Genomic DNA, 13,389 nt, shown 5'->3' on the forward strand with positions numbered 1-13,389 from the left:
CAGCCTAAACCACCTCGAATTCTCCGCGTCTTCGACTGTCACACTTTCTTTTGATTAAATAATTCTTTTGACAAATAAATTCGATTAGGGTGTTGTTAGACACCGGTCTATTATATTCTAAAAATAAATTTATAATTTAATTATTATATTGTTATACTATTTTTTTGAACTGCTGAAATAATTTTTAAAAATAACTTTTAAATCTAACAACACACTAAAAAAATTAAGTACAAGTTATAAAATACAAAGCATGGGAGGAGCAATACATCAATCAAACCGACTTAACTCTAAGAAATTACCTTAATAGTTAATTCAATCTATATTATTATACAACGGTGTTGGTTTACATATCACAGGCAAAACTCGTTTTGATTTCTTTTTGATTTAATTTAAATATAAACATCTTTTCATTGGATTTAAATAAATCTAGAGAAAACTTCAAAAATGATCCTTGTGGTTTCCAGAAATATCAAGTTTACTCTTTAAGTTCAAAAAACCTCACAGATGATCCCTGTGGTTTCAAAACTTTTAACAAATGGTCCTTCCGGCTCACTCCGTTAGCATTTCACCATTAACACATTTTTTAATAAAATATTGCAGGGGTAATTTCGTCATTTCAATTGTAACCTTCTCTCTTTAAAAGAAATTGCATGTCCGATTTTTGGACAAATCCTTTAGCTTCATCAGTCGATCATCTCTCCTCCTTTCCACTGTTGCTCGACCGTTGCACCCTTCACGACATCCAATCGCTTCTGATTCAAAGATGGTGACTTGGAGATGTGGAAATGAAGCAACGAAGATCACTTCATGGACGGATCGTAACCCTGGAAGACAATTTTGGAACTGTAGAAGATGTGGTTTCATTCGATGGTCAGATCCTCCTATGTGTGGTAGGGCTTTGGTGGTGATTCCAGGTTTGATAAGATCAAAGAATCGATTAGAAGAGAGGGTCGCCATTGTAACTGCAAAATTATGGAACTACCAACTAATGTTGTTTTGTTCATGGGTGTTTTTTCTGGTATTATTTTAATCTCTAAGTATCTTGTGAAGGTTTGGATGGTAATGGAGTTTTTTTTTTTTTTTTTTTTTTTTTTTTTTTTTTTTTTTTTTTTTTTTTTTAAATAATCGGAGAGGGTTTTTTTGCTTTCAGTTTATGTAGGTGGTTTTGGAATTGGTGTTGTTGTATTTGGTTTATGTATTAGGTTAATGTGTAATGCAGTGGTAATGGTAATGGTAATGAAATGTAGTTTGTTATAGTTCATTGTTCAATTTCTTGAATGTTTTTGTGTCACACCCCCGAACCAGGCGGCGGAAACGTCCGGGGGCTGTTGTGACTCAATTGAATACCATCACAATGAATATACATGAAATGTAACATTATACATCACCAAGCATTGGAATAATACAACTGGTAGCGTTTACATTTAGTACATTGTTCCCTAACATTACATGCCCAAAAAGTAGATTGTCGGTACTAATTAAACAAGCAGCAAAACGTCACTGAGTACACTTATCCCTTCGTTTTATCTGTTACCTGAGAATACAAGTATTTTGAAAAACGTCAACATATGAAATGTTGGTGAGTTCATAAGTAATGTTTGAAATCCAATGTTTGTATCGTTTCGAAAACCACCAGAAAATCCGATATTTTCTGAAAATAGTATGGTAAAAAAAATGTGTGGATCCGTAAGTATGCTTGTTTGTTTTCTATAGATGTAAGCGTACGAGTTGTAAAATTCGATCGGAAATTTGTAATCGTTATTGAAATCCTAGGAAAACCCGACGTTTTCCTATCGTTGTATCGTTGTATTCCGGAGGCATCGAGAATACAGAGGGTGGTGAAGTGTTGGGACAAGCGTTAGTGAAAACGACAAGTCAACAACCTTACAAGCGATCCTTATAGGCGTCACTCGTAAATCTTCACGCGACTCGATCCTCCCGGACTTGTAAAGTCCCACGACCGGAGGGAAGGAAAAAGGTACGAAACCTTCGGGGTTTCCCCGCGTCGTCCGAGACCAAATGCAATTGCGAAGGGCCCGAAGCCCAACTCGCAATCGTGAGTTACAGACTTTACTAGCAGCACTGAAGAACCCTTGGGGTCCAGCAGCATGTTTGCCATTGAAAGTCCTGTTACGTCATGTCGGATCGGTAAAACCCAACACTTCGTAAGTGAGAGAGACCTTCGGGCCTTAAGATCAGGTCATTGGGCTAGCTAGGCTCAACGAACAAGATTTTACACTTTTGGGCCCAAAGATGGTGCATAGACGTCTGCGCACACTCGCATTGTAATAGTAATCGTTATGGTTATGAATCGTAATGTCGTAATGTCATAGTATCGTCGTGTTAGTAGTTTTGGATTTTTATTGGTTCGAGACCAAACCAATTCGTTTGATAACGATTTTGGTGTTGAGGGTGTATTGTATATCGCCGATAGTCGAGGTACTAGTATTTCATCGTGTCGGGTTCGTGTTTGTTATTGTTTTGTTTGTTTTGGCATTGATTATTTACATGATTGAAATCTAAAACCCACTTTTGTAAAATGATGCTCTTGGCCCAATAAGCCAAAAATTTAGGATTAAGGCCCAATTTTTTTATAAGAATAACACTTTGGTCTCCATTTCGTTCAAAACTTGTTTTGATAACTATTTTGTAGTGAAAACCACATTTTGAAATCCCTTTTTGTCAAAAATAACATTCTTAACTTGAGTTATGTGAAAATGCATATTTTCTGATTTTTGAACTTTTTCGACCTAGTTGTTTGAAAATCTGTAGAAAAATCATCGTAAGTCGAAAATTGGATCCGTAAACTATCAAAGTTTAGAAATCTTGTCTATTTTGTTCCAAAATTTTCTCATAATTTTTGATGGCTTCTAACAAGTGTGAAATTGTTCACCTTCACAGGTTGGTCCGAAATTATTTCAAATATGATAGGCAGTTTTGTAAAATTCGCCAAAAATTGTAGAAAAATCGTATGAAAACGTGCGAGTAGTCATTTTAAAGGTATAAACCTGAACTTTATCCATGTAAAACAGTTTTGAAAAATACTTCCATTTGGATGGTCAAAACAGTCCGAGATTGGACCAAAACTTTCCTGTCAAGGGCTGTTTAGTGAGTTTAGCTTATAGATCTTTGAATACAACACTCATTTTTGCTATTTCAAGTGTACAAATCCCAGATCTAAAAGTTTAAATGCATTATATGTGATAAAACATGCTTTTCTCATGATCCATATGGAGATCCTAGTGATACACTTCAAGTTTCTTAACATCTTTTTAGATTAGTGAAGGAATCAACACATAATCACCAAATGTTTCAAGAAAACACACATAATCAAGCATAAATATATAGATCTACACATATGACTTGTATTCTCCCCCCAAAACAAGTGAAAACAGAAATCAAGGGGGTATGAACTCACCTTGGGGTTTGGATTTCGGTTTTGATGAAGATAAGAAGAAGGTGGTGTAAGTTATGACTCTATTTAGCTTCTTGAAGTGATCTTCGAATCTTGATGAGTTCTAGGGAGCATGGTCACGAATTTGAGGTGGTAAGAGGAGATTTTTGAAGAGATTAAGAAGTTAAATCATAGATCTAAGTAAGAACTTACCAAAGTTAATGATCTAAATGAAGATCCTCTTGAATGTACACACCAAAACTCGAAAATTTAGAGAGGAAATGTAGGAGAGTTCTTAAGAGACTTATTGGGAGAGTTTTAGAAAGTGAGAATAATGGTGAGGAGGCCTTATGGCCGTGAGTTTTGAAGAGGGGAGAGGGAGAGAGAAGGATTGCCTAGATATATGAGATATCACCTTGTTATATGTGGGGTTTTGGTGCATGGGTGACCACCATGCAATATTGAGGTGGCACTTGCTCATAATTTCCCATTTCTTCTTTTTTTTTTTTTTTCTTTCTTTGTCTAGTAAACACCTTGGGCCAAGAATTTGGGCTAGAGTAATAACAATGAAATGATTTGGGCCTAACCTTGGCCTTGTTTGAAATTTTGTGAAGCTCCAAGCATTTTTCGGCCCATTGGGCCCTTGTGGGTAACTCACGGCCCAAAATGGCATAAAAGGAATGGATCTTATGGCCCAACAAGGCCTATTAGAGATGGAAATGAATTATTTTAGGCCCACATGGCCCAAAAAATCTAGTTTCATGATTGTGGGTCCAATTAGAGCCCAAATAGTCCATTTGAAAGTTTATTGGTCTATTAGACCCACTAAGAGAATCCTAGTCCATAAAGAACTTGGAATGGGATATCTAGGGTTTCCAACCCTTATTTGAGCATATGAGATGTATTCGAATGAGTATGAACTAGAGTATTCACTTAGAGTACAAGTAATTACACTAGGTGAATGATTACTTAAGAGTAGAATTTCCTAGCAAAATGCAAGTTGTGACATCATCCCCCCGTTAGAGGGAATTTCGTCCCGAAATTCTCTTGAAAGATAGGTTCATGAATGAGAGAATAGGTACTTCATCTGGTCTTTGCACTTCCCATGTGAATTCCGGTCCACGCTTTGTGTTCCATCGAACTTTCACAATCGAAATGTGGCTTTGTTTAGTATGCTCTATTTCCCTATTTAAAACAACTCGACTGTTCTTTGATGAACATGAGATTCTTGTTTATTTTGATCCTTTATAAAGGAATGATAAGAATTTTTCCTGATAGGCACTTTTTCAGATTCGAGATGCCGAACACAGAGTGTACGTTGCTGAGCTCTACTGGTAGCTGCAGCCTATAAGTCTTTGGACCAATCTGAGCAAGGTTCTCGAACTGTCCGATGCATCGCGGGTCTAGTTTTATCGTTTCCTAAAGCGAATCATTCCTTTCCAAGGAGATTCCTTTAATAACACGCGATCCCCGACTTGACATCCTAATGGCTTACGCTGCTTGTCAGAATAGCTCTTCGGTCGGTCTCACGATGCTTGAAGTCAAGCTTCGATTTGGATTATCTTCTCGGTAGTTTCGCAAACGGTTTCTGGCCTCATAAGAATACTGACGAGTGATCCGCATTTATGACTATAGAGAGTTTTGAAACGAACAATCTTGATGCTCGTGCGATAATTGTTATTGTATGAGGATTCAGCCAAGGGAAACTGGGTATTCCCTGACTTGTTGAATTCAAACACCCAGACTGATAGCATGACTTTAAGTGGTTGAATGGTTCGTTTGCCTTGGCTATTGGTTTGAAGGTGGTAAGAAACGATCATGTCTAGCTATGTTCCCCTAGCCCTCGAAAGTGACTGTGAAAGTCTTGAAGTAATCCCGTTATCTCGATTCGAGATAGTAGATACCGATATCTCATGGAGTCTCACGATCTCCTTGATATAGATGCCTGTAAACCTTTCTGTCTTGTTTGATTTTAGTATTAGCAGGACATAGGCAGCTTGGGTTAACCTATCGACAATCACCCAGTTAACGCCCAATTTAACTTGCGTACCTATAAGCTTCGTCTTTCAACTTCGAGAGTTTTATCCATCCATGCAGTGCCTTCTTCGCGATATTCTTCGACTTTGATGTTTTCAAGGCTGGTCGTAGATGTTGACAGTGTTTCGTTCTTGCTTCGTGGGCCGACGAGTATGTTATTGATGAGAATAATGAAAAGGCTAACTAGGAATGGTTGGGAAAACTTGGTTTGTAGGGTCCATGAATAGTGTGGGAGCATTCGTTATACCGAAGGGTATCACAATGAATTCGAAATGGCCACGACGAGTTCGGAAGGCAGTTTTTGAAATGTCGCCTTCTCGGACTCGAAGTTGATGATAACCGATGCTTAGATCTATTTTTTTTTAAAGAAGTAACGAGCTCCTTGGAGCTGGCCAAATAGATCGTCAGTCCGTGGAAGTAGGTATCGATTTTTAATAGGGAGATTATTCGATTTCCTAAAATCGATGTACCTTCGGAAAGATCTGTCTTCTTGAGAAACAAGACCGACGCTCTCTAGGATGAGAAGCTTGGCCTAATGAATCGTTTGCGCAACAATTCTACTCAGTTGACAAGATAACTTGTGAATTTTTGGCGGGAGTCAACCTATAGAGTGAATTGGCAATTGATGTGGTTCCCGATATGAGGTTGATTCGAAATTCGACCTGTCTCTCTGGGATATTCCTGAAAAGTTCCTCGGGAAACACATTTGGAAAAATCACATGCTACTGGAATACCTTGTATGTCTACCTCTTCTTCGATCTTGTCCACAACATGAGTGAGGAGAACATAGTTCTTCTGGTGCAGGCACTTCTGCGCCTTGATGCACGAGATAGGAAGAGGATTGGCGCCAGGTTTATATATCCATGGATTATTAGAGTTTTGTGATTGGGAAAGTGAAGGCAAATGGCCTTCTCGCGACACATAATATCAGCATGATGGGGGCTTAACCCAACCATGCCGATAATCACATCAAAACTCCTAATATTTACTGGCATCAAATCTATTTGAAATGAATGGTTGTTTAGTGTTAAGGTATACCCTACATACATATCTTTGGTTGATTCGGTTTTCCCATTAGTCATCTCCACCGTTAAGGCTTAGTCTAGCCTCTAGGTTGTTGTTTTATTAAGTGTTTGAATATGTTACTAACGCAGCTTCACTTAGCTTTACTATTGAATAAGAGGTAAGCGGAAGAGTTGTTAGGTGGGAACGTACCAGTAACGACTGTCGGGCCTTGGTCTGCTTCACCTTGACCCAATGTTAGAACCATTTCTAATCCTTCTGCTCCTTGATTGTTATCCCTGGGGCAATTGCACCTGAAGTGACTGGTTCCTCCACTCCTATAGCAAGTGCGACTGGTCTCATCATTGGTGTTATTGTTAGGGTTGTTGCGTTTGTTGTCGTTTTCATTTGGCCGACGATTCTGGTATGGATAAGTTCTACAGAATTTGGCGGTGTGATTCTTTCGGTTGCATTTGTTACAATACATCTCCCGGCAGGCTCCATTATGATGGAATTTGCACTGATTGCATTTTGGAAGGATTCCAACGTATGGTCTCCTGGTTGTTGGTGTAATAGGGGTCATGGTCGCATGAACAACAACAACATGTTGCTCCCTTGAGAACCCTTGAGTGGGTTTTCCCATTCTCTTACTTCCAGACCTCAGCTTCCTACTTTTAAGCTTGGGGTTTAGAGTTCCTTTATAGGTTGTCACTTGTCGGTTTCCATGTTCGTTCCTTTGGCTGGAGTTGTCAATGCTATTCCTGCCTCCATTGGGGTTGTTTGCATTGATTTGTGCCATAGCAGCGGTTACTGCCGCCGTTACAGCAGCTTGAAATGTAGCAGGGTCCATCTGCAGGAGTGGTGTCTCACGAGTGTGATTGTTATTCTTGCGAGATGACATTTTCCTGCTGCTCGTTGATAATCTAGATTGTAAGTAATGATCGTCATTCTTGGTTGTACTCTATAATACTTTGCATCTTGTTGTATACTTCTTACTGCTTCCATCCACATCCCCATGATGTATTTACGGTAGTAGGTAATCATAGATTTGGCATGATCGTCACATCTATCCTTAGAGTATATAGGGTGTTTTGGTTTCGAGATCCTTATGTCTCTAGTGGTCTCGAGGGTTTGCTTGTGCATATAATTGAGTCTTTGTAGTAATATGAAATCAATATAGCACATAATTGTTTCAGGGGTAAGTACCATCTCAGTACACGAAAGAGAGTCATGTCAGATAGTAGGGGGGAACTAGAAAAGGCTGATCCTAATTGTGGCGAGAAGTGTCTGGTAGTGATGCTGATGAAGTGGGTGCACCTCGGAGACGAACTGCTTGTTGCCCGATACCTCGTAGGCGTACTTCTCACACTAACCGTCTCACTCAGGAATCCCCGCTCACTTCCAATGTTTGCCTCTCATCTCTCAATAGCAATTCGCAGTTGTTCCGTTCGATTTGGGGTGTCCTGAGCTTGGTTATCAATACCTCGGGTGCGTCGGACCAAGACTGGGAGGGCCTGGTCAACGGGTCCTTTATGGCCGATGGTCGGAGAGACCTCGGTTCCTGCCCTAGTGTGGTCGTATCCCCTGCGGGTGACTCTATTTCCAAATTTCGTATACCCAAGGGGGGCATGGGGCCACTGGGGCCCACACGATAAGTCGGTACTCTGGCTTTTCATGGATGACATCAGATTCGACATTCGAGTCATCATCATCTCTGCCCTTGGGCTCTTCCTCCTCGAGGTCCACTTATTGACTTGGCGGGTTCACCGGCGAGTTCTACTTCGTGTTCCTCCTGCGGTTCTTCCCCTGGATCGAGCCACCCTACTATATCTTGACTAGGGAGATAGGGTTTCCTGACTAATGATACTTGTCTATAGCGTATTGCACGAAGGACTATGAATACTAGAATCAAATAGCATACCAATTACTCCTATAATCCTACAACTATTGCATAGATTTAGTTGGGGTTCCCTTTTTGGAGATTAAGGGGTATGTTTTTAGATTCCCTAATTATCACGATTTCTTCCAGACATGTGATGGTCCTACCTTGGAGGGAATGTAGTTGATCAGGCTACATCCGCTCCTTGATACAACCAAGAACAGTCCTGGATTAACCGAGATACTAGCATTATCTTGTTTGGTTCGGTGTTAGTTTCTCGTTCCTAATACAAGCAAGGGTGTTTTATTGTTATGTTTTACTTGTTTTGTTCAGAGTTATGTTAGTCCCTCTTTTGGTTTATAGTTGCATATCAATGTATGGTTAGATATGCTAGTTCACTATAAACAGAGCTCTGATACCAACCTGTCACACCCCCGAACCAGGCGGCGGAAACGTCCGGGGGCTGTTGTGACTCAATTGAATACCATCACAATGAATATACATGAAACGTAACATTATACATCACCAAGCATTGGAATAATACAACTGGTAGCGTTTACATTTAGTACATTGTTCCCTAACATTACATGCCCAAAAAGTAGATTGTCGGTACTAATTAAACAAGCAGCAAAACGTCACTGAGTACACTTATCCCTTCGTTTTATCTGTTACCTGAGAATACAAGTATTTTGAAAAACGTCAACATATGAAATGTTGGTGAGTTCATAAGTAATGTTTGAAATCCAATGTTTGTATCGTTTCGAAAACCACCAGAAAATCCGATATTTTCTGAAAATAGTATGGTAAAAAAAATGTGTGGATCCGTAAGTATGCTTGTTTGTTTTCTATAGATGTAAGCGTACGAGTTGTAAAATTCGATCGGAAATTTGTAATCGTTATTGAAATCCTAGGAAAACCCGACGTTTTCCTATCGTTGTATCGTTGTATTCCGGAGGCATCGAGAATACAGAGGGTGGTGAAGTGTTGGGACAAGCGTTAGTGAAAACGACAAGTCAACAACCTTACAAGCGATCCTTATAGGCGTCACTCGTAAATCTTCACGCGACTCGATCCTCCCGGACTTGTAAAGTCCCACGACCGGAGGGAAGGAAAAAGGTACGAAACCTTCGGGGTTTCCCCGCGTCGTCCGAGACCAAATGCAATTGCGAAGGGCCCGAAGCCCAACTCGCAATCGTGAGTTACAGACTTTACTAGCAGCACTGAAGAACCCTTGGGGTCCAGCAGCATGTTTGCCATTGAAAGTCCTGTTACGTCATGTCGGATCGGTAAAACCCAACACTTCGTAAGTGAGAGAGACCTTCGGGCCTTAAGATCAGGTCATTGGGCTAGCTAGGCTCAACGAACAAGATTTTACACTTTTGGGCCCAAAGATGGTGCATAGACGTCTGCGCACACTCGCATTGTAATAGTAATCGTTATGGTTATGAATCGTAATGTCGTAATGTCATAGTATCGTCGTGTTAGTAGTTTTGGATTTTTATTGGTTCGAGACCAAACCAATTCGTTTGATAACGATTTTGGTGTTGAGGGTGTATTGTATATCGCCGATAGTCGAGGTACTAGTATTTCATCGTGTCGGGTTCGTGTTTGTTATTGTTTTGTTTGTTTTGGCATTGATTATTTACATGATTGAAATCTAAAACCCACTTTTGTAAAATGATGCTCTTGGCCCAATAAGCCAAAAATTTAGGATTAAGGCCCAATTTTTTTATAAGAATAACACTTTGGTCTCCATTTCGTTCAAAACTTGTTTTGATAACTATTTTGTAGTGAAAACCACATTTTGAAATCCCTTTTTGTCAAAAATAACATTCTTAACTTGAGTTATGTGAAAATGCATATTTTCTGATTTTTGAACTTTTTCGACCTAGTTGTTTGAAAATCTGTAGAAAAATCATCGTAAGTCGAAAATTGGATCCGTAAACTATCAAAGTTTAGAAATCTTGTCTATTTTGTTCCAAAATTTTCTCATAATTTTTGATGGCTTCTAACAAGTGTGAAATTGTTCACCTTCACAGGTTGGTCCGAAATTATTTCAAATATGATAGGCAGTTTTGTAAAATTCGCCAAAAATTGTAGAAAAATCGTATGAAAACGTGCGAGTAGTCATTTTAAAGGTATAAACCTGAACTTTATCCATGTAAAACAGTTTTGAAAAATACTTCCATTTGGATGGTCAAAACAGTCCGAGATTGGACCAAAACTTTCCTGTCAAGGGCTGTTTAGTGAGTTTAGCTTATAGATCTTTGAATACAACACTCATTTTTGCTATTTCAAGTGTACAAATCCCAGATCTAAAAGTTTAAATGCATTATATGTGATAAAACATGCTTTTCTCATGATCCATATGGAGATCCTAGTGATACACTTCAAGTTTCTTAACATCTTTTTAGATTAGTGAAGGAATCAACACATAATCACCAAATGTTTCAAGAAAACACACATAATCAAGCATAAATATATAGATCTACACATATGACTTGTATTCTCCCCCCAAAACAAGTGAAAACAGAAATCAAGGGGGTATGAACTCACCTTGGGGTTTGGATTTCGGTTTTGATGAAGATAAGAAGAAGGTGGTGTAAGTTATGACTCTATTTAGCTTCTTGAAGTGATCTTCGAATCTTGATGAGTTCTAGGGAGCATGGTCACGAATTTGAGGTGGTAAGAGGAGATTTTTGAAGAGATTAAGAAGTTAAATCATAGATCTAAGTAAGAACTTACCAAAGTTAATGATCTAAATGAAGATCCTCTTGAATGTACACACCAAAACTCGAAAATTTAGAGAGGAAATGTAGGAGAGTTCTTAAGAGACTTATTGGGAGAGTTTTAGAAAGTGAGAATAATGGTGAGGAGGCCTTATGGCCGTGAGTTTTGAAGAGGGGAGAGGGAGAGAGAAGGATTGCCTAGATATATGAGATATCACCTTGTTATATGTGGGGTTTTGGTGCATGGGTGACCACCATGCAATATTGAGGTGGCACTTGCTCATAATTTCCCATTTCTTCTTTTTTTTTTTTTTTCTTTCTTTGTCTAGTAAACACCTTGGGCCAAGAATTTGGGCTAGAGTAATAACAATGAAATGATTTGGGCCTAACCTTGGCCTTGTTTGAAATTTTGTGAAGCTCCAAGCATTTTTCGGCCCATTGGGCCCTTGTGGGTAACTCACGGCCCAAAATGGCATAAAAGGAATGGATCTTATGGCCCAACAAGGCCTATTAGAGATGGAAATGAATTATTTTAGGCCCACATGGCCCAAAAAATCTAGTTTCATGATTGTGGGTCCAATTAGAGCCCAAATAGTCCATTTGAAAGTTTATTGGTCTATTAGACCCACTAAGAGAATCCTAGTCCATAAAGAACTTGGAATGGGATATCTAGGGTTTCCAACCCTTATTTGAGCATATGAGATGTATTCGAATGAGTATGAACTAGAGTATTCACTTAGAGTACAAGTAATTACACTAGGTGAATGATTACTTAAGAGTAGAATTTTCCTAGCAAAATGCAAGTTGTGACATTTTGAAATGCAATTCTTAAGTGTATTGTAAATGCATCTTGAAGATGGTTTTCATTTGCAATTGAAATGTACAATGTTATTAATTGATCTGTGAAGGGTAGTACACAAAACATATTAATTCATTACCAAAAAGTGCATACACACCATTACATTCAAAGTTATAAAGTTCTTAACACAACCATGAAGCAAAGTTTTCAAAAGACCTACAACACAAGCATTACATCCAAAGTTTTCAAGTTCTTAACACATCTTCAAACAAGTACACATGACATAAGTTTCTAAATACCTACAACACCAGCATCCTAATAACCACTAATTTTCAGCCCCCTCCAACTTCACCACTACCTCCCTGCCCTTTACATGTTCTGGAATTATGCCCTTTGTTATGACACTTTGAACAAGTGACTGCCAAATATTTCTTGCTTAATCTACCAGCTTGACTGTTTGGCTCATCAACACCCCTCCTTCTCTTCTTCTTAGGCCTCCCAACCTACACATGTTGATATACTATAGTTAAAATTGAATTCATTCCATGTTCACATGTATACTATATTTTTGGTTTACTTTAAATACAAACCCGTGTCTTATGTTTTGGTGGAAGTAAAGTGAATGGGCAGTCACTTTTAGGCCACATTGTACGTCCATTCAATGGATCAATTTTGTTGAAATACATGGCTTTCCATGTTGATAACCTATAGCAAGGATGGACCCATTCATCAACATGTGGGGCACTTTCACCATTTTCAATTTTGTCCCATATAGCACAAACAACATGTCTACATGGGAAACCTGTAATCTCCCAAAACCTACAACTGCAACTTTGATCATTCAAGTTTACCACATATTGGTCTTTCCATGTGCTTGCCACTTGGTACTTCCCTACCCCATTGTATTTAGCCACATACTTTGATGCATCAGCCTTAATCTTTTCAAACAATGTAGTTGCAGTAGGGGTTAGAAGTCCTTCACACTTATCTATTTCCTTTTGCACCACACATAACCTCTTCATGAGATACTCTCTAATATACTCTAAGCAAGTGATAATAGGTTTATCCCTACCTTCATCTAGCTTAGAATTGAATACCTCACAAAGGTTATTCAACAAACAATCAGTATGTGCCCTTCCTGAATAATAGATATTAACAGAAAAAAAAATTACACATATAGTAAACACACAACAGGGAAGATTAACATTTCTCAATAAATTTCTAGAAACTTACCACTAAAGTGAGATTTAGCCCAAGTGCTTGATGGGATCTTAGACACCCAAGCATGAGCCTCTGCATTGATCTTCTTCAACTCATCCATTGCTCTGTTGAAATGATTGACTGTTGTTACTCTACCACACTCCCAAAGCTGGTCGATTAAGTCTTTTCCTTTTCATTGTTTCTTCATGTTTTCCTGGATATGCCTCAAACAGAACCTATGTTCTGCACTAGGGAATACCTTCTCCATTGTTGGTATTATTCCCTAAACAAAAGTCAATGTATGCAACATTAGTTAACCAAATGTATTTAGAAAAGGTAATAAAAAAAG

At 38.7% G+C, this 13,389-nt stretch overlaps 1 protein-coding gene across 1 annotated transcript; it reads right to left on the minus strand.

The window, feature by feature from the left end:
* Positions 1–12,172: 12,172 nt before the first annotated feature.
* On the minus strand, positions 12,173–13,161 carry LOC145010011 (uncharacterized). The gene is made up of 3 exons (XM_078968609.1): positions 13,074–13,161; positions 12,431–12,978; positions 12,173–12,343 (listed from the first exon to the last, which is right to left on the minus strand). Exons 1-3 carry the CDS (start codon positions 13,159–13,161, stop codon positions 12,173–12,175), a joined length of 807 nt encoding a protein of 268 aa, XP_078824735.1.
* Positions 13,162–13,389: the final 228 nt, after the last annotated feature.

This window comes from Lactuca saligna, chromosome 8 (assembly GCF_052625555.1).
Source record: "Lactuca saligna cultivar CGN05327 chromosome 8, ASM5262555v1, whole genome shotgun sequence".
Lineage (NCBI taxonomy): Eukaryota > Viridiplantae > Streptophyta > Magnoliopsida > Asterales > Asteraceae > Lactuca > Lactuca saligna.

What these genes read in the sequence shown, in the direction of transcription:
- LOC145010011 (XM_078968609.1), bottom strand. Translation starts at nt 13,161, where the DNA reads ATGGATGAGTTGAAGAAGATCAATGCAGAGGCTCATGCTTGGGTGTCT. An exon ending in GGCTAAATCTCACTTTAGTG is followed by an intron (nt 12,979 to 13,073) that starts GTAAGTTTCTAG and finishes TCTATTATTCAG; the next exon opens with GAAGGGCACATACTGATTGT. An exon ending in CACCAAAACATAAGACACGG is followed by an intron (nt 12,344 to 12,430) that starts GTTTGTATTTAA and finishes CAACATGTGTAG; the next exon opens with GTTGGGAGGCCTAAGAAGAA.